Consider the following 21,285-nt stretch of genomic DNA (forward strand, 5'->3'; position numbering starts at 1 on the left):
GTGCAGAACCCGACATGTGGCCTTGTTGAACGTCATGGAATTGGTCCTGGGCCAAATGAATTTAGATGGTCTGTTACTTAATATGTGTCAGACCTGCTGGCTTGTGACAACCTAGGTGGCAATGTGTGTAGACGTTCTGTTTGCGTGATGTCCACGTACAAATTTTGCAGCTGACTGATCGCTCGGTCAACTTTCCCTCTTGATTCAACTGATGTTTTTTCCTAATCGATTTGTACTGTATTTTACTTCAGAATCTGCTTGATGATGTGGAAGAATTTCATGAGCGTGCTCAAGAAGCTATGATGGATGAGATCCCAGACTCTTCCAAGCTGCAGGAGCTGATAGACATGGGCTCTGGCCTTTACGTAGAACTTCCTGAACTGCCAAGGCTGAAGCAAGAACTGCAGCAGGCACGGTGGCTGGATGAGGTGAGGTCCACCCTCTTGGATCCCCAGAGAGTCACCCTAGATGTGATGAAGAAGCTGATTGACTCGGGTGTGGGCTTGGCACCACACCATGCTGTAGAGAAAGCCATGGCTGAGCTGCAGGAGCTGCTTACAGTCTCGGAGAGGTGGGAGGAGAAGGCCAAGGTGTGCCTGCAGGCCAGGTGAGTGTTCCTTTGCAAACTGTTCTTCCAGATCACACATTTCATGGGTTCTAAGACTTGATTGAGGAGTGTGATGAAAAGTAGGGGCTTTGAAGCTGTAGTGGTTTGGGGTTTGGTTTGGTTTTGTTTTATTTTACCTCCCAGCATTTTGATTGCTCAAGAGTTGGATTTGAGGTTCTTGATGAGTTGATTCCCTGTCACGTTGCACAGTGGCAGGAAGCTGTGAATTGCTTCTGTCTTTACCATTCATTCCCCACAACAAAAACCACTGTGTGTGCTACACAACAGCTTCCTCAGTGTTAAGGAGTTCTGATGCTGTGCTCTTTTGAACTAGATCATGCAAAGTCCCATCAGCTTTCTCACCTCTCCTGTTACTCAGTAGCCACCCTCCAAGAATAGAGCATGGTATCCTGCACTGCAGCGTAGTGATGAAGTTGCATCACCAGCCTGTCAAATTTATGACTTTAGTTGATTGGCATTTTGAGAGAAGGCTGGAATTGGGTTTTTCTTACTCTAGACCTCGTCAAAGTATGATGGCTCTGGAGGGCATCGTGAATGAAGCCAAGAACATCCCTGCTTACCTGCCCAATGTGCTGGCACTGAAAGAAGCTCTGCAGCGGGCTAGAGACTGGACAGCCAAAGTGGAGGCCATTCAGGTAGGGGTTACAGCAGGGACTGCAATCTTCTGCTTGCATCCTTTTATTTAAACATGTTCTTGATTCCTAGCCCCCCCTACCTACAAAGGTGGCCTGAAGGGAAACCACACTGTAGCTGTTAAATATGCTTAGCGTAGCTCATGCGCTTGAATTCCTTTTTCTTTTTGTGCTGCTCTTTCCCCATTGGCTATCCAGTTCCATTTCCCTTCCTTTTGTGTGTTTGGTGGGGGATGCAAGAGCTGACAAATTAATTAGGATCCAAATGTAACTCTCAAAGGGCCTTACTCAATATTGAACCTGTTCTGCATACTGTCACTGGAAATACTGAGCTGCAGCAGTAGATGTTCTGCTCACAGGTCTTGGTGCAGGCTATGGAAATGGGGTGGGGTTTTTTTGTTTGTTTGTTTTTTCTCCCCCAAATCGTGTAAGATTTCATGTCACTGATGGCTGAAATTTTGTATCCAAAATAGATGAAGTTATGACATTTTTAGTTCAGTAGTCCCCCCCTTCTATTGCTCCACCCACATAACTTGATCCAAAAGGGGATTGGACTAGATGATCTTTCAGGGTCCTTTCCAATCCCTCATATTTTGTGATTCTGTGTGAAAAGGGACGTGTTTTCTGTGATATTTCTAGACAATGACCTCTGGACTGCAAATGCCATTCTTGTACCAGATCTTTGTTGGGAACTGAAGTGAGAATCCCAATTGATTTCACATCAGCCCCTGTACAACTCAGATATTGTAGCCTGCTTGTTAAGCAGACAGCATTTATGACAATCATCTAGAAATGAAATGTTGTCTTACTCCATAAGCCAGCTGACCATGTCAGAATGGCTGTTAAAATAAAACCTGTATCAGAGGGTTTTAAAAATATCAGTCAGATTGAAACCCTGCCCTCCTTTCCTCTGGAATTTTTGTTTTAGTGACAAAATAGTGTGTGACTTGAAATTAAGCTGGCCACTGATATAACGGTTGGAATCATTAGCTTAAAAAAAATGTACTTTTACCCCAGAATGGGAGCAGCTATGCCTACCTGGAGCAACTGGAGAGCTTGTCTGCCAAAGGCCGCCCGATTCCAGTGCGTCTCGATGCCCTGCCGCAGCTGGAGTCACAGGTAGCTGCAGCGCGCGCCTGGAGAGAGCGCACGGGAAGGACCTTCCTGAAGAAGAACTCGAGCTACAGCCTGTTACAGGTGAGCAACAGACACTTGTGAGTCGGCCTTCAGAACCTGATCTCGATGGCTCTCCGTGCTCTGGAGGGAACAGCTGGTTCAGTGACAGTAGGTGACAGCTTCTTTCAAGAACAGAATATATAAATATTTCAGAATGTAATAAAAAACTTGAGCTGTTTTCAGGCGAGAAGAGCGAAAAAGGCACAAAGTCTCTGTTTGGCTCGTCCTGTTTTATGTATAGAGAGCCCCAACTGTTACTTTTGAAGAAACAGATTAAAACTCTCCTTTTTGGGAGGGGAAGAAAAGGATTTCTCTTTTTGTGTAATTGTAGAAATGTAGGCCTGAAGTGGACACAGAAACTGTCTTTAATTGATTAATATTTTAACTTGTTCTACTGCTTAAATTCTAAGCAAATAGCTTAGATATTTTTTATAAGCTGTTTAACTATAAGAAAAATTAAGTCAGCTACTGTTTATTTCACTTCAATGAATGTAGTTACTCTCTGTGTTCTAATAAAAATCATTCATGTGTTTGAAGATTTATCATATCTGCTTGATGGGCTTCCCTTTTCTGGGGAAAACAGTCCCAGTTCTTTCAGAGCTTTATTGTAGGCTGTATTTTTCACACTTACCTTGTTGCTGTTTTCTGCAGTTTGTCTTCACTTTCAGTGTGATGTCCAAAACCAGACAGAATCCTCTCACTGTGACTTCCCTAGTGCCACATGAAGTGCAGTAATTACATCTTGTGTCTCAAAGGGGATACTGCTGTTTAATGTTTCCCAGTGGGATCTGCTCCCATTGTCACATCACCACACTGGTTTCTCTTCTGTTTATGATGCATTCTAGTCCAAATTTTTTCCTCCAAATTCTTCTGCCTAACTAGTTACTTAGTATGTTCTGGTTTTGTGTTTGACTGTTTTCCTAAATGTATCAATTTGAACTTCCCTATATTGAATTAAATTTGCTAGATTTTATATCTTAAGTATGCCTTCCAACTAATCAAGATTACTAAAAATTTAATTCTTGTCCTTAAAAATGCTTTGCAACCTCTCGGGTTCGATATTAAAAGGCTTATAGCTTATTTTTCAGTTTTGTTTCAGCCACCAAATTGCTGATGTAAATATGAAATCATGGCAGATCTTTAAGACTTGCAATTGATGAAGGTGCTTGAAGTGAATGTTAAATTACTGATACCTAACTGCATACAGTATTTCACTTAGCTATATATATATGATAGCTTAATTGGAATAGATTTTGTCATTTAATCATGAAAACATGATGTGGCAGGCTTTTAAGTTGACCTGCCACATCACTGTGGTGCTGATGCCATTCAAATTCCATATGCATTAAATACTTGTTTCCTTTTCTGTTTATTTCTCCTCTTCCTAGCATTAATTGAGAGATAGCAAAGGTGTTTGAGTATTTTTTGCTCTCTGGTGACTCTGTTGTAATTCCTTTATTAGATATTCTCATATATATCCCTGAAATCATAACATTATAGATGAGGACTTTGTTCTTGGTATCCTTGGCTCTGACAGTGTAAGTTTTCTTGGTGGTTGCAGGTTCTGAGCCCTCGGACTGATATTGGTGTTTATGGGAGCAGTAAGAATAGGCGGAAGAGGGCAAAGGAGTTGATGGAGAAGGAAAAGGAGAAAGATCTTGACTTGGAATCCTTAAGTGAACTGGAGGATGGGCTGGAGGAGGCCAGGGACACTGCAGCTGTGGTAAGGAGCAATGAAAGGTAGTGTCTCCTGATACATGGGTTTAATTTGTCTCTAGTCTGTGTGGAAATCTGACAGAAGAACTGATAAATGGATCTCACTGAAACAAGTACCTCATAGTATGTTTGACACAAGAATATAGTTCAGCTTTAACTGGAATGGAAGGGAAGGGAAGCACAGGTCAGACTGTGAGTGCTGATATTTAATACGTACTGAGCTATGTGCAAGACTTAAGTGCTCTTGGGTTAATATCTGTGGCAGCTTGCTCATATTATTAACAATTATTGAAATCCCATCAAAATAAAGTGGAATGAGCCACAGCTCTACCTGAAACAGTACCAAGACACATTGGGTGAAGTTGATTTTGAGGGCAGCCTGGAAGTGCTTGGTCTTAGAAACTGGGCTGGGGGGAATGTTATAATTGATTCCTCCTTGTTGGGGGGGTGATATTGATGCAGCTTATCAGAAGAATTTGCTGTCATCTGGCTGCCCTTTCTCTGGGAACAAAAAAAATATATGCAGGCTCATTAATGTGACTTACACACAGCCTGTTTCACCTTAGTGTGCTTTGTTATAGTTGCTTGAATGGAGACACTGGAGAAATGCAAGTTGCTTCAGGAAGATACGTGGTCACTCAGATGCTCCTGGTGCTGAGTGAACATTGAAACAATGCTCAGCTGCATTGTCCCAGCAGACAGATGGATGGAACTGATTCTGTCGTCTTTCCTGGAGTCAAAACCTGTTCTTCTGGTGGCCTTATGACAGATTTAATTAGGAACTTAAGAAACTTTGTAGATATGGAGAAGGTGATCTAAAGTTTACATAGAATCTCTGCCAGAAGGACTCGGGGGAGTAATGAGTAATTGAGGAGCAGGTATTTTAGCTAAATGTATAATTAGATCACACAATTTCTAAATTTTGGGCTAGTTTAGCTAGGAAGATCTCTTGATACATGTTGGGTTTGTGGTTTGTTTTTTTTTTTCTTATGTTGGTAATAAAAATGTAACCTCTCTTAACTGTGAAGGTCATGAACTGGTTTTGTTTTTGTTTGCTGGGTAGGTGGCTATATTCAAGGAGCGGGAACAGAAGGAGATTGAAGCCATGCATGCTCTCAGGGCAGCTAACCTGGCCAAGATGACCATGGTGGATCGAATCGAAGAAGTCAAATTCTGTATCTGCCGCAAAACAGCTAGTGGGTTCATGCTACAGTGCGAGCTGTGCAAAGACTGGTTTCATAGTGGCTGCGTGCCACTGCCCAAAACAAGTTCTCAGAAGAAGGGCTCGAGTTGGCAGGCCAAAGAAGTGAAGTTTCTGTGTCCGCTTTGCATGCGTTCTCGAAGGCCGCGGCTTGAGACGATCCTGTCTCTGCTGGTGTCCCTGCAGAAGCTGCCTGTACGGCTGCCGGAAGGGGAGGCCTTGCAGTGCTTGACTGAACGTGCCATGAGTTGGCAGGACAGAGCACGGCAGGCTTTGGCCACTGATGAGTTGTCCTCTGCTTTGGCTAAGCTTTCTGTGCTCAGCCAGCGAATGGTGGAGCAGGCAGCCCGGGAGAAAACAGAGAAAATCATCAGTGCAGAGCTACAGAAAGCAGCAGCTAACCCAGACCTGCAGGTAGGGGTGTGAATATCTTCCTCTTGACCATGCTTGTCCTTTGTCAGTGTGTTAAAAATGCCTTATCTTTCTTGGAGAAGCTTGGGGGAGAGGGGAAAGCAGTTAAAAGCTGAGAATTAGCCCTATCAAAATGACTTGGTTGAGTGCTCCTCACTCGGGGGCTGTGGCTGGCTTCAGTCACATGCTGCTCCAGGAACAAGTCTGTTGCCTTTTACTCCATGTCAACAGCAACTGCTGAAGGTGCTTGAAAGAAACATCAGTTCAGATAGAACAGCTGGCTAAGGGCCTGAAAATGTGTAAAGCACTGTCCAAATTCTATTTCCCTCTTGGTAGAACCAAAGATCTCAGTATTTCTGATTTCTCCTGGATTGTCATTCTTAGGTATTTGGTGTCTTGTTAGAAAATTTCTGTGAAGAACTCTAGGCACGAAGGTACTGACAGCTGACCTCTTCATCTTGAGATTGAGATCAGATGGCTGTGGTGAAGAAGTTTGTGCAACCACAGGCTGTAATTTGGTAGCAGGGAGCAGCAGTATCTAGATCTTTGTCATCACTGTTATTCAAAAACATAGAAATAAAATCTAGTAGAACCTTTTTCTTGGGTATTTCCCTATCTTTCATAACATCTTGCTGTAACTAGGATTTTCTGTGACTGGCCAGGCAGTTATCCTCAGGCCAAAGAAACAGTTTCCTTCGTCAGTAACTCTTTAGCATTTTATAGAATTCTAATTTTTTTTTCCTGGAAATTTTATTGTTTCATTCCCATATTCCATTTTCCTTTTAGGGACACTTGACTAATTTCCAGCAATCAGCCTTTAACAGAGTAATAGGGAGTGTGTCCTCATCCCCACGGCAAACTTTGGATTATGATGATGAAGAGACAGACTCTGATGAAGACATCAGGGAGACATATGGCTATGACATAAAAGTGAGTAATCCAGTGTGGCTTGTCTGCATGGAATTAATCTAGAACACCTGTTTTTTATTAATTTAATTTATTTCAAAATTATTTTTTTTAATATCTTAAGCTATCTATATACATTCTGCTCTGGCTCCTGTTGGAGAAGAAGTACTTCTTGATTTTATCAATATTTCTCAGTCCTGGACTATTGGGAAGTTTTGTAATGTTTTTACTCATTTTTCAAACGACCTGTTTGAGTTTCAAAAGGTGCTTTTTAGGGCTAAGGAAAAAGATAAACTTCTCAAGGGCTTTGTATTTATAATACCACGGAGAATGAACGTTGTCTTTATGCCCTGTTCAGAGATATCCTGAATCATAAATACGAGTAAGTGTCTATATGGAGAGCTCAACAGTTCTTGCTACAGCAAAAAAAATTGGTCTTTGAAAGCTGCCCTGTAAGAAGTTTCCTGATGCCAGAGCTTTTTTACGTTTTCATACCTTTCACTCATTCAGCCCTGATAAAAATGAGGTAATCTGTTCAATTCTGGATGTGTGAAAATATTCAGGCCGAGATGTCTGGATCATGTTGTGAAATTAGTGTCTGGATTCCATTCAGAAATTGTAACTGCAGTTAAATTTTCAAAATATTTTAACTAGAGAAGAACTATCAAGAGAAAAGGCAGTTGTAGAGGTAGCCAAGTGTTTTCAGTGGGATGTATTTCACTTCAGAACTTCTGAGCTGTCCTTTTGATATACGTAGAGAGAAAAGCAATGCCACTCTCTGTTCTTGTGCAGTGTTTTCTTTTTAGTGATAGTGTCATATCTACCTTAAAAGATGCTAACATAAAAGACAGTGTGGTCATGTAAATTCTTCTAAGGCAGATTTTCTGGTTTATAAAAGAACAGCAAATTTTCCAGGTATGATTTGCCTCAGTCTCTTGTTTTTAGCATTTTGTTTCTAAGCAGCTTTATGCAAATAGACACTTTTGTCTTACAGTCTCATGTGAAATGTCAACAAGAGGACATTGCACTTGGATGTTACAGCTTTTAATTATATTCATTTATATTAAAAAAAAAAAATCCAAACTTTTCTTTGCATCAGGAGTCGTAATAAGGCATTTCTGAAAGATGTAGCATTTTCTGAGGCTGTGATAAAGCATATGTCAAGAAAGATGGCACATGCTTGTCAGGATCTGGGGGTTTAGCAGGGGTGTAATTTAATTTCTTTAAAGATTCTGTTGTTATGATTTCAAAATCTGTTATTTAACCTGTTTGATTTGAATGTCCATCACTACATGTAACTGTAAAAACCTAAAAGTAAAAATCTGTCGAAGCAAAGCTGAGAAGAGACCAGAAATGGTTTTTGTTAGGTCAACTAACATGGTTGGAATAGAAGACAAATTTTCAGGCAACCCAATTCTTCAGGTCAAAATTAGGAGCAGCAAAGTTCAAAAGAAATAGCAAAGTTGCTCAGAGTTTAAGAATTTTTATATAGTTGGCTTTCAAGGGTTGGGGTGGGGTTTTTTTCAGTTTATGGTCTATAAACACTTTCCAGTGGAAGGATGTGTTTATAAAAAAAAAAAAAGTATACAGATCATGATGCATCATGTGTGAATTTGCTCTTTAACTTCTTGGAGACCCTGGAGAAGTAACCCTTGGATCCCCAAGGGTCCACAGATGGTATTTTGAAAACCACAATCTCTGACAACTCCAGTACAACAGTGGTTTCAAAAACAGAAGTGCAAAGGCCTGTTTGATTATATTGTGCTTCTTCTAATTAAAACATAATTCTTGACAGCAAATCCTTAATTCTGACTCCACTAGCTAGACTTTTAAAATTCTTCCAAGCAGACTGATTCACTGGTCAAATTTACTGTAAATGGTGGGGCTGGAAGGAACCTCAGGAGATCATCCAGTCCAACCCCCCTGCCAAAGCAGGTTCACCTAGAGCAGATCACACAGGAAAGTGTCCAGGTGGGTTTGAACATCTCCAGAGATGGAGACTCCACACCCTCTCTGGGCAGCCTGTCCCAGGGCTCTGGCACCCTCACAGCAAAGAAGTTTTTCCTTCAGTTTGTCTGGAACTTCTGGTGTTCCAGTTTGTGCCCATTGCCCCTTGTCCTGTCACTGGGCACCACCGAGAAGAGCCCGGCCCCATCCATTTGGCCCCCACATTTCAGGTATTGATAGACATTGATCAGATCCCCTCTCAGGCTGCTCTTCTCCAGGCTGAACAGTCCCAGCTCTCTCAGCCTTTTCTCATATGGGAGATGCTTCAGACCCTTAATCATCTTTGTGTAACCTCTGCTGGACTCTCTCCAGAAGATCCCTGTCCCTCTGGAACTGGGGAGCCCAGAACTGGCCGTTATGTTGAATTCTGAAGACCACACTTGAGGGACTGCTGAGTGAGACAACTTGTCAAGTGTTTCTCATGCACTGACTATAAATCTGTTGACCTATCTCAGTAGTTGCTGTGTTCATCCACTGTTTAAGTAGGGTTGTAGCTTTTGCACATGGTCTTGGTGTCTCTGGTGGAGTGCTTCAAAGTAGGTTTTTAGGAAGAGCAGACTAGTCAGTCTGAGCAGAGTTTACTTTCCAAGTAGGTATTTTCTGTATCCAGATGTTGCATGTTTTCTGTGGGTCTTTTTCAGGACAACGCCAGTGTAAAATCTTCTAGCAGCTTGGAGCCCAATTTGTTTTGTGATGAGGAAATCCCCATTAAATCAGAGGAGGTGGTGACGCACATGTGGACCGCTCCCTCCTTCTGTGCCGAACACGCATATTCCTCTGCTTCGAAAAGCTGCTCTCAAGGTATTTGCTTTTATATCCGTTGAGAGAAAATTGAACAGAGAGCTGGGATGAGCAGAGCTGGGATGAGCAGGCAGTGAGGAGGGGAACTGCTCTTTAGCTGTGCTCACTGGAGAGGATATGTTGTCTGTAAGAAGGTACAACAGAGTTACGTTGCCCTTCACTTCCTGGTACCTGACACATAAACCTGTGTCAATGTTTTTTTTTTTTGCTTGGCATCATCTCCCTCTTTTGATGGTTGTTGTAAAAAAAAGTATGTAATTTCTTTTGGTTTTGTTCTCTTCCTTTTATCATGACTTGCCTCCTGTTGGAAAGGTTCTAGCACTCCAAGGAAGCAGCCTCGGAAGAGTCCGCTGGTACCTCGCAGTTTGGAGCCCCCTGTGTTGGAGCTTTCACCCGGAGCGAAAGCGCAGCTGGAAGATCTGATGATGGTAGGAGATCTGCTAGAGGTGTCGCTGGATGAGACTCAACACATCTGGCGGATTTTACAGGCTACTCATCCACCTTCTGAGGACAGGTTCCTTCACGTCATGGAGGTATGGAGCTTTCCATACCATTCTGGTATGGAAAAAAAACCTACCACATTATTTTGCTGAGGTTTTTTTTAAATACTGAGTTATTGAATGTTTAGTCACTTGACGTGTTTAGGTTTCAACCAGGGAGTAGTAGATTCCAGAAAATAACAAAAATTTGGTTCTGGATCACTCATGCTGTAGCACTGTCCTCCACAATTCCCCATATTTAGAACAGTTTCTCAGGCAGTTCCATATGCAAAGCTTATTTTAGAAAATAGAAGGTTAAGGGAGGAAACACTGTTCTTGATTATACTTGGAATCAGAACTGATCTGCAAAAGAGTTCCAAGAAACATTTAGGAAGATGGAAAGTCTACACTTAGCTTGTATAATGTGATGCTTGTATGTCGCTGAACTTGTGTTGTTAATGGGGAAAGATTTTTTTAATAAAACATGATATGGTAATGCAGGTAATAAGATTCCTATTCATCCTCAGAGTAACATAGACATTTTTATTAATGACCTTGTAGACCAATTTTACTAATACCCTGTGAAGATGTGCTGATGACAATGAATGAGACAGGTTTATCTGCTGATTCTGAGGTCTAGTCCAAATCACTCAGCCTTAGTCATGCAGTGGGTAAGGGGTGTGTGCTGGAAGAAGGTAAACTCTTGTGTTGAAGAGCTGCACTGGAACCCATCCTTTATCCCCTGTCAACTGAAATTGAGGGGTCAGTTTGGCCGTGTGCAGTTATGGAGTATCTGATTGCTTTTTGGGTTACTGAACTGCACAGGAAATAAATTGAAGGTGGTTGTTTCTTGACTTTTTGGTAGCGTGCAGTAAGCTGGAAGGTTACATGCTGTGAACAGTGAGGTTAGATGAGCGTATCAATCAGTTGTCTCATTTTCTGAGTGCTATCCATATACAATAGGTAAGTCAAAGTGTTGCCAAACTGCCATCGGTTAGGACTGGTGTAAAGCAAACCCTGCCTCCGAAGAAGTACTGCTGTACCGTGTCTTGACCCAAGTACTTCACTTCATAAACTTAATGTTCTTTTAATGTAATGGTTTTGGCATGGAATTGATTGAAGAACAGTTTGAATGCCAGGAAATAGCAATTTATAAATAGTGTGCCAGATTGTTATATTAATAGTTAAGCACAGCTTTTTTTTGGGGGGGGCAGGGTGAGGGGTAAGAGGGTTTGTGTGTGTTACAACATTTTCTGGTTAACCCTTATGAATACTTGTTTGACCAGAACGACTAATTGTGAATTGAATACCTTTCTGTGTCTACATGCAAAACAGGTAGACTTTTGTAACATAATCTTCAGAGGATTTGGTTTTGGGTGGAGTAGCTATATTAAGTAATGTGCTGTAAACAGTCTTTTACTGCCTTATAGTATGTCCTTAATCTATTAATAATTATTAAGGTTAAAATATATAGCTGGATTAACTGAAACTGAGTCAGTCCTGTTTGTACAAAGGAGTTATACTTGTGAATCTTCCAGATATAAATAGGACTTGTCACTGTGGATGCTACCTGCAGTGACAGAGTCTGGCAGTTCTAAGCCTCAGTTCTGATGTGAATCTGCTATTCAAGATTTGTTAATGACGCCAGGATGTTTACAAATGTGTGCCAGTTTGGAAGCTATTCAAAGAATGGATCTGTTCCTTTCTTCTCTTGCTTGAGTTGATGATACTTTTTAAGAATTCACCAATTGCCTCTTTCTTAATCTCCAGAATAGCAATTGCTTTCTCTCAAAAGTAATTACAAGCAAGACTGACCTAGGATGAAAAATAAGCAAGAGCATCTAACAAATGATTAATCTTCTCAACTTCTATTAAAAAGCAATGTGAGAAGGGAGTTGTAATTATTGCTTACCCTTACTGATGATTTACTTTTTCCACTGGACATTTTTGGTTGATTGATACCAAATAATTGATTGGTACCACAATTGATACCACTGACTATTTTTTCTAGTATAGAGAAAATCAAGTTGAACCACTTTTTGTTCAGAATTTGTAGCAGTATGTTGTCAAATAGGTTTCATACCATGTCAGGGTAATGGTGGAGGTAAGTACATCTCAAAAACCAAGTTTGTAGTATATGGAAATTTGCATTAAAAAAATAAAAATAAAAATAAAAATTCATCTTTTCACCCTTTCTATGAAGGATGACAGCATGGATGAGAAACCCCTGAAAATGAGAGGGAGAGACTCTTCTGAGAGGAAACGGAAACGAAAGCTGGAGAGAGCAGAGCAGTTCTTTGGAGATATGAAGCAAAAATCTAAAGAGCTGAAAAAACTGGAAAAACCCAAGAAGAAGAAGCTAAAACTCACCATGGATAAGACAAAGGAGCTAAACAAGCTGGCAAAAAAACTGGCTAAGGAAGAGGAGCGGAAGAAGAAGCGAGAAAAAGCAGTTGTTACAAAGGTGGAACTAGCAAAGGAGAGCACAGAGAAAAAAAGAGAGAAGAAGGTTCTAGATATTCCTTCCAAGTATGACTGGTCAGGAGCAGAAGAGTCGGATGATGAGAATGCTGTGTGTGCTGCACAGAACTGTCAGAGGCCCTGCAAGGACAAAGTGAGTTTACACTTAGTTCTGTCATAGGCAATTCCATGTGAAGTCAACCTCGGAGCTTTTGGGGTTAATTATTGAATTATAATGAAGTTGAACAGCATGAGCAACCCAAGTGGTGTGATTGGAAGTGAGAGAGGATTGAGTAGTACTTGGGTAGGAACACAGATGTAGTAGATGAAAGTATAGAACTTCCTTAGGTTCTCTTAGTTACTTTAAAACAGGAGAATATGGAAAATTAGGTTAAAGTAACTAAACTAAGTTTAGTTACTTTAAAACAGGAGAATATGGAAAATTAGGGTCTGGGAAAAGGTACTCTGGTTTGGTTGGGAAGTTTAATCTCTTCAAGCTGTATAAGGTTTTGCTGGTGATGCGCAATGTGCGTTGTCACGTTCAAGGGATTAATTCTTTGACTCAGCTTGGGATGTTCCCGACCTCGGTGTGTTTCTGAGCAGAAGTGGGATGTGCCATGCTGCTAAATGAAGTCAGTTTTCTGTATTTCTTGCATACAGTCTGTGGACAGTCATGCTGCAGGCTGAGGGATCTACAGACTGCAGTGCTTCACTAACTCTTGCTGGAGATAAATAATCAGCAATGTTTAGACCTGACTGAATTACTACAAAAAGGAACTTGATCTGCCTCTCTCTTATGATACTGCCTGTCCTGACTCTCGGCTTTTAACACCCATTGATGACCAAAAAAGTATTTATTTTAAATGGGATTTTTTTCTGCTTTTTAGAAAGAAGAAAAAACCTCTCCCAGTAATAACTGGGATTGACACTATACTGCACTGGTTTGCACGAGAGAGAGTAGGAACAAATACAAATACCAAAAACTCTTTTGTTGTTTTGCAAAATGGAGTTTAAGGTTCATTTAAACACTTAAAAAGTCCAGTTAAAAGACCAATTTTAAAGTCTTACACTTAGACCAAGGTTAGAAGTTACACTCAGTCACTCAAAAGATGATACAGTCTTTGTGCCACCGTCCTCTTTATTTCACAGATGATAATTAGCTTATATTAGCACATTTTTACAGAAATGGAAATTGCAAGAGGGAGGAGAGCGAAAGCTCCATATTATAAAGAATCACAGAAGGTTGTACTAAACTTGTTAAACTTCCATAAATTAAACTGAGTAAAATTCCTAGTGGTGTAATCAAAGCTTTTAATGGAATGAGTGTCTTTCCATAAGGTTGGGTGTGTTTTTGTACAGGTGAAGGCCATACAGGTGAAAAATGGCAGATTCAGGAGTGTGATGACTGAAGCTGCAACTGTTGGTGTCCGTTACTAGTCACGTTAAAAAAAACTATTCAGGAAAAGTTTTCCTACAAAGTAAAGTAAAATCTTGAGCTGATAATGTTCCTTCATTTTAGATTGGTTGCCAGTACTGTTATTTTTCTAATATATTTTCATTTTCACGTTCCCCTGTAAGGTGACAGCAGTAATGATTTCCATAGCCATTAAAATTAAGGATCTGTGTTCCTTATCCTGCAGATCTCCGTTGGTTTCTGCCCACTGACTCAAATTAACATGTACTTTTACTCAAGGAATTACAGAAATCGAATAATGCATTTAATTTTCCTTCCTAAGTTTTATTTTACTCTTTATGGCTTTTCCTAATTGTTCTATAGCAATTTCAGCTCAAAGTTTGAAATAGTTTAGCTTAAATGTTCTGTCACTTTGGAGTTACAGATTGTGGTGCATTTTTTTTTGGCATTTGGTGGCCAGCTGTATACACAATATCTAGCTGGTAGAAAAGTATTAAAGCTGCTGATGTCATGTGGCTTTTTATTTTATTTTATTTTATTTTATTTTTATTTTTATTTTTTTAGCCAAAAGCATTGGAACTGGATGTTTTCTGAAATTTTGAAGTTGCAAAAGCCACCATTTGATAATGGGGATATATATAATTTAGGATGTGTATTTGTAGACTCTCATCTATGCTGAAGTAACTGTCCCTGGGCACGTTCCTGTTTTAAATGAGTTCTAGCATACTTGTATTTCATTTGAGGAGAACAGAGTGTCATCTTCCTCATGAATAGCAGTGTGTGTTTGTAACGTGATGGTCTGAGGATGCAGGAGGGGTGAGGTTTGTTGGAAGAGTGGTTTGTTTTTGGTTTCTTTTTTAATTAAACTAAAGCAGCTTGTTAAAACCAGTTCTATAGGGAATTAATTTGTACCCAAAAGCTTTTGTGTTCATGGCAGGGGGGTTGGAACTGGATGATCTTTAAGGTCCCTTCCAACCCAAACCAGTCTGGGATTCTGTATCAGGTGGGTTTAATAGAAGGTATTTTCTCTGTAGAAACTCTGCCTATCTGTCTTTCTTTGTAATGTGCTATGTGTTGCTGATTTAATCTCTTGCAGGTAGACTGGGTGCAGTGTGACGGTGGCTGCGACGAGTGGTTTCATCAAATTTGTGTTGGTGTCTCTCCAGAAATGGCTGAGAATGAGGATTACATCTGTATAAACTGTGCAAAGAAGCCAATGCAGGGACCAGGTAGCCCTGCTCATGCACCACCACCTCCTCCTTTCTTATTGAGCTACAAACTACCAATGGAAGATCTTAAGGAGACAAGTTAGCAACTACTTGATGTCTGGAACTTGTTGGGAAATGGACCACTGAAACCCTACAGAAGGAGAGGGGTTTGAAGCTAATGTAGCCACTGAGCTTCACTTCCAAGGATGTACAGACCTGCAGCAGAGTTGGTCCCTTCCTTACAGCTGACTTCCTTCCTACAACGGGAACGTCAAGGCACAGTGGTACCGACTCATCTATGCAGACACCGCCTGATTAGGAGCTCCAGCCAGTGGTTTTTTTTGACTTATTTCCATCTCTGAGTGTGACTGTTGCTCTTAAGAGACTGAGCAAACCCGAGGCCGTTAGATTAGACACTTCAGGGTGTTAGAAGTACACGTTGGCAGTGGAGCTGGCCTGGAATTGGTGGCCAGTAGGCTGGAGTTTTTAGGCCTAAGCAGATGACTTTGGAAGTTATCTTCTGCCTCCCCATGCCAACCCAGTGAGTAGGGCAATGTCTTGGGAGAGTTACGTTGCCTCCGTACCCAGGCAGCTAACACTATGCTATAAAGATGGGAGCAAGTGGATGAATTTCTTTAAATTTCTCTTTTGTAGCTAAAGGGCAGAGGAGCTCGTGATCTCAGATCTCAGCAAAGGTTCTGTTTACCAAAAAAAAAAAAGAAAGAAAGAAACCCAACTCTACTCCACTAAGCAAAAGTTTTTTTCCTTAGTGGAGGAGCAGCTGATCTTCCTGTCCTGAGGAGGGCCAGAAAACATTGATGAAGATGTCTAGCTAGACCAGAGCTTGGGAAAAGCAGAGGGCTTCCCTTTCCACAGGGATGCCCTCTCCTCTTCTAGGCTTTGTTTAGGATTCTGCACTCCTGCACATTAAAGTTGTCTCACGCAGGATGGAGCTGGCAAGGAGGTACAGCACCCAGGGCACCGGCTTCTGTGACCTGTACCCAGGGATGGGAAGGAAAAGAAGACAGCCCACTTACCTCAGAGGTTACACTGACATGTGCTTCTGTGAAAAGTTTCACTCACAACTCTTTCCAGTATCACCAGGCTACAGGCATGGCCTCGAGCGATACCAGCAAGCCGTCTGCAGATCCTGTTGGCAGCGCAGATCCCCCCTCCCTGCTGGCTTGGCTGGGTGTGTACCAGTGTACAATCAGCAACAGTTCTTGTTTGGAGTTGCCCCTGGTTTTGCTGGAGGACCCAGAGGGCTTGGGGTTATCCTGGGTGACAGTTGTTTTAGTAAATCCATTTTTAAAGAAGGACTTGTTTTTACTTTTTTCTAAATGTCTCAGACTACTGACTTGTTCTATAAATAGATTATTTTTCTTTGATTTTTTTATACTTACCACTGTTAACCAGCAGCACAGACAGAGGTTCACAAAGCAAAAACCTGCCCGTGGGCTTGGGTTTTTTTACTCCATTCCTTCCTTGTAGTACAAGGAATTAGCAGTTACCTTCCCCATTCTAGCCTGACCAGCTGCCTGTGTTTAAATAGGTAAAAATACATTTCATGTGCTACCGTTGTGTTTGGGTTTGTTCCTGTTAGTGGGGCATCTTGGGCCTTAAGGACTCGCAGTGGGTGCTGGCTCTGTGTATGTGAATGTCTGAAGCCAGCCACTGGGCTGTCTTGTCCCCCTCTCCACTCGCTCCCTATTGTGTTTCCATTCTTCTAGGAGTGTTGTAAGTAGTGTCCAGTCTTACTAGGAGCTGGATTGGGATTTAAAGAAATATTGACAAAAAAAAAACCCAACAAAACCCAAAAAGTGTTCTGTCTTGACTGTTCTGTGTCCCTTTTCTTGTTCTTTAATATTTGGAAATTTATTTATCTGGCAGAATTACCCATCTCCCCCCCAAAAAAAAGAAGAAAAAGAAAATTCAGCTCAGGTAGATGTACTTTATCAGTTTGTTTTATTTGTGCCTGCTACCTGGGAAGATGAAGATGTGCAAAGAAAAAACAAAAGAACTAAGATGGAGGGCAGAAGATCCAGGGTCTTGGGAGCTTTTTGAGTGCAAATTGGGCACAGACTTCTAATTCCTACTCCTTAAAGACTAAAATGGTGTTAAAAGTAAAAGCAAGCTGTGGGTAAGCATGTGGCTGAACGGGCACCGTAGCAAACTTCAGAGTATTATTTGTTTACTTATTTATGAAGGAGTCTATGCTATAGCTAGACTTACCCTCTTTTTTTGCCTCCAGTTATATATATATATTTTTAATTTTTTTTTTCTCCTCAATGTACACTTAGTTTTGGTAAACTGGTTTGGTTAAATCAGATGTTACTTTCCTTCAAGCTTTAACTGATGGTACTACATAAATGTTTCCCTATATGGAGTGGATAGACTATCTGTCACAGATGTTTAATCGTTTCAGAAGTAGACTAGTACAAGATTTCTTCAAGAACCCCAGTGTTTTGTATTCTTTCCTGACTCCTAGAATCCGTGACACAACAGGGGGGGAAATGTCGAGCGTTCCCTCTTAACCATTCCTTCATTCTCTGTCGCGATAAAACCATTGTTACGTGTAATTACCCTCACCTGGAAATGAGATCTTCTAGTAAATCTGCCTTGAATGTTCCTCTTTCTCTTGAGTAGGTCTGGTGGAGAATGTTCACCCGTAGCACTGGTTACCACAAGGTGGAAACAAACAAACAGCTCTACCATGAGATGAGATGGTCAATCATTCAGGCGTAGAAGAGAGTAAACAACAGAAAGAAATGTGCAAATAATGTGCAAAAGGTCACATTTTTAGTAGCTGTTTTTCATATTATCACACGGAGGGGCTTTTTATTACACTGTCAAAAAGAGGTGGCCACAGGTTTTCTAGTTGAGGATGTCCCATCTGCTTTCGGGTAAGGTGTTCATAAACCAAAGACCACGATTAGCTTGTCATCTTATTGTTTAAGCTTATTTTTTAAGAACATAATTCCTCTCAGAGGGTTGCTGATAGTATGAACTGATGAATAAATGTTAACTTCTGGAAAAAAATCCACAGATATGTAGTTAGTGGTTGAAAACCCCAAAGCTACAGCTGTGGTATTGTCTCTTAGGGTTTTGAATTTTTCTAAAAGCTTATGCAAAGCAGCAAGCTAAGGAAATAATTTTCTTCCGTGTCTGCTACAGCTGTAGGAAAAATCTCTCGTGCTTTGAGGACAGAAAACCTCAGTATACACAAAATCTTAGCTTGTCTCTTTAGAAGGGTACATGTCTTAATGCCATAATTTACAAAGGACACTAGCCACTGCTCATGTTATGTCTTTCCATTTGTCTGACACAAAAGGTCAAAGAAATTACCTGAGCTGTTGTGAGGAACTAAAAATGGCCAGAATTGAGTTATATATCTTATCCAAACCATGTGGTTTCCAGCTTTTTATTAATTTATTTATTTTTCAGAACCAGGACCTGGAATTGGGCAGTTTTACTTGCATAGAGATAAACCTCCCTCCTGAAGTTCAGTCCTGTTACTTGTAGGGTTTATGCTTTTGACAGATCATCTGTACCCAAGCGCTTGTGCAGCCTGGGCTATTTGGGAATGAGGGCTTAAGGTGAAATTGATATTATGACAATTATCTTAAGGGATTGGAATGTAGTCACATAAGGTAAGATAACGAAACAGACACCTGTGTGTTTTGTTAGCTACGCTGTGAAGCTCGCATTGATAATTTCAGTCTTATAAATCTTAGAGTAATTTAGGTTGGAGGGACTTCTGGAGATCTTCTGGGTCAACCTTCTGACCAAAGCAGGGCTGACTTTGAAAGTGGGTCAAGTTTTTCAGGTCTCTGTCCAATCAAGTTTTGAGTGTTTCCAGGCATGGATATTTGACAGCCTCTCTGGCTTCCTGTTTGGGTTTTGTAGCATCTTGAGTGCAAACTTTTAGAGATTCACTTGCTGTAGCTTGCCCGTTGCCTCTTGTAGAGTCTGGCTCTGTATTTCCTGTACCTGTCTATTGGGTAGTCAAAGTCTGCAGGTGCTACAGCCTTAATTTCAAAGCTGAACAAACCCAGTTCAACCTCCTTTGAACCTTCACGTCATTGCACTGCAGCCTTCTAACCATCTTGGTGGTCTTCTGCTGGACTTGCTTCAGGTTTGTTAACACTTGTTTTTCGTACTGAGGAGCCCAGAACTGGGCATGGCACTCCAGATGCAGCTTACAAGTGTTTAATAGAGGGGAAAAAATCACTTCCTTTAACCTGCTGTGCAGCCTGGGATGGGCTTGGCCTTTATAGCTCCAAGGGACCACGCTGCTGACTCCTATTCAGTGTGTCCACCGTTAGTCCCAGGTCCCTTGGTTTATTATTTCTCAGTTTCTCAGGACTAATGAACTTAAAACATTTTCCATCAGCACATCACCCCAGCCAGTCAAAATTCCACTGACTGGGACCCCTTTCCTCCCATGTTTTGGGTTGCCCTGCTTCTGTCCTCCACCAACATTCAGTTTGGCTGCAAACTGGGTGCTCTCTATCCCACCCACAGATTTTCACTCACAGTGTTGGTTGTCCATCCACTCCATAAGTGTTTTTTTTGGCTGTAAGTCAGAGTAAACATCCAATACTCTCCCCTTACCCACAGAGGACAACCAGATTGGGCTAACCCCAGAGTGGTGGCTGTTACGGTCACCTTATCCTTCATGAACCTGGATGTGGCTTTGAGGAGGATTATTTCTGTAATCATCCCAGGGGCCAGGGTGAGGCTAGCTGTCTAGATCCTCCTCATTTCCTCCTCTTTGAATGGCTGTGGTGTGCAGAAAGGTTCGTTGCAATCCATCAAGGAAATGATCCTCTGTACGGACAGTTTTCTGGGCACTGTTCGTCATTCCGGCATATAAAATCCAAAGGCAAAACCCAACCTATTTGAATTGCTGTTTGTGGGATGCATGGAAAACCCTAAACAGCGGAATCAAACTTCTTCAAGTGCTGCTCATCCCTAAACTCCATGTGGGCTGGTGAGCAATTCTGTCAGTCACATACATCTAGATATAAATCCAAGCTGATCTGGTTGAAGTCAGTGTTGATGATGCACAGTCCTTTTGTACACAGATCTTCACACCTGAAGAAAGGCGTAATACGAATGAGCATGAGCATCTGATCTTCTAGGAGAATTGAAATGGTCTACAGCCTTCTTCTTTCAACACTAGGCTGTTTACTAGGCAGCTGTCCAAGGAGACCTATCACCTTTATCTTACAGTGTTCTAATAGGGCCACTAAATTGGTAAGGGTTTAGAGGGGAAGAGTATGAGGAGAGGCTGAAGGCACTTGGTTTGTTCAACCTGGAGAAGAGGAGACTGAGAGGAGATCTCATGGGGGTCTAGAACTTCCTCCCAAGGGGAAGAGGAGGGGCAGGCGCTGATCTCTTCTCTCTGGCCACCAACGAATGCCAGGAGCAGAGGGAATGGCAGGAAGATGTGGCAGGGGAGGGTGAGGTTGGCCATGAGGAAAAGGTTCTTGAGGCAGAGGGTGGTGGAGCACTGGCACAGGCTCCCCAGGGAGGTGCTCATGGCACCAAGCCTGACAAGATTCCAGCAGCATTTGGCCAACATGTGCCCTCAGGGACATGGTGTGAATGTTGGGCTTGTCCTGTGCAGGGACAGGAGTTGGACTCCATGATCCTTGTGGGTCATTTCCAGCTCACAACATTCTGGGATTCAATGAATAACAGTAATTAGAATAAGTGGAACACAGACTTATAGCAAAGTGAATAAAAAACTACTCAGATAGTCATCAGCTGCCCGTCAGACGTGCCTGGCAGTCATCCTAGGTACACGTTGTGCACCTTTAAAAGTAATGACTGATGGGAGGAACTGCTGGGTGTTAACAGTCATTATATTGCAATTGAAATATTTTAAAAGCCTGGAAAAAGTTTCTTAAAATCATTCTCCTTCAATTCACTGCTAATGCCCCTGTAAGAAGCGGAGAACTGTGATCTGCTAAAAGCACGACTTGAGGCTTCCTTAAGTTAGATGAAAATGAACAGCAGGGAGCTCCTTCAGATCCTCTCCAGCTGCAGTCCCTAAGAATGCGTTTGGTCCTGCCTGAGTCACTGGGGACATGTGATAAATCCAGCCCTGATCGAAATTCTGGCCACGGTGGCTTTGGGAGGGTGATAAATGTGTAGGACAGCTGGAAACCGCACAGCGAGAGAGTGAGAGCGTGGATGGAGCCTTACGGAACGAGGTGGCTCGCTGCAAATGCATGTGGA

At 41.7% G+C, this 21,285-nt stretch overlaps 1 protein-coding gene across 1 annotated transcript; it reads left to right on the forward strand.

Moving 5' to 3' along the window:
* Positions 1 to 251: 251 nt before the first annotated feature.
* Positions 252 to 16,949, forward strand: LOC104518653 (lysine-specific demethylase 5A; the record flags this gene model as incomplete). The annotated part of the gene is made up of 10 exons (XM_010169417.1): positions 252 to 607; positions 1,125 to 1,263; positions 2,278 to 2,457; positions 3,998 to 4,159; positions 5,216 to 5,767; positions 6,551 to 6,694; positions 9,319 to 9,478; positions 9,791 to 10,011; positions 12,161 to 12,571; positions 14,928 to 16,949. Coding segments are annotated over 10 exons (2,541 nt in total), but the record flags the coding sequence as incomplete, so codon positions are not given.
* Between the last annotated feature and the right edge of the window lie 4,336 nt (positions 16,950 to 21,285).

The sequence above is a fragment of the Antrostomus carolinensis genome, unplaced genomic scaffold, assembly GCF_000700745.2.
Source record: "Antrostomus carolinensis isolate BGI_N321 unplaced genomic scaffold, ASM70074v2 scaffold13536, whole genome shotgun sequence".
Lineage (NCBI taxonomy): Eukaryota > Metazoa > Chordata > Aves > Caprimulgiformes > Caprimulgidae > Antrostomus > Antrostomus carolinensis.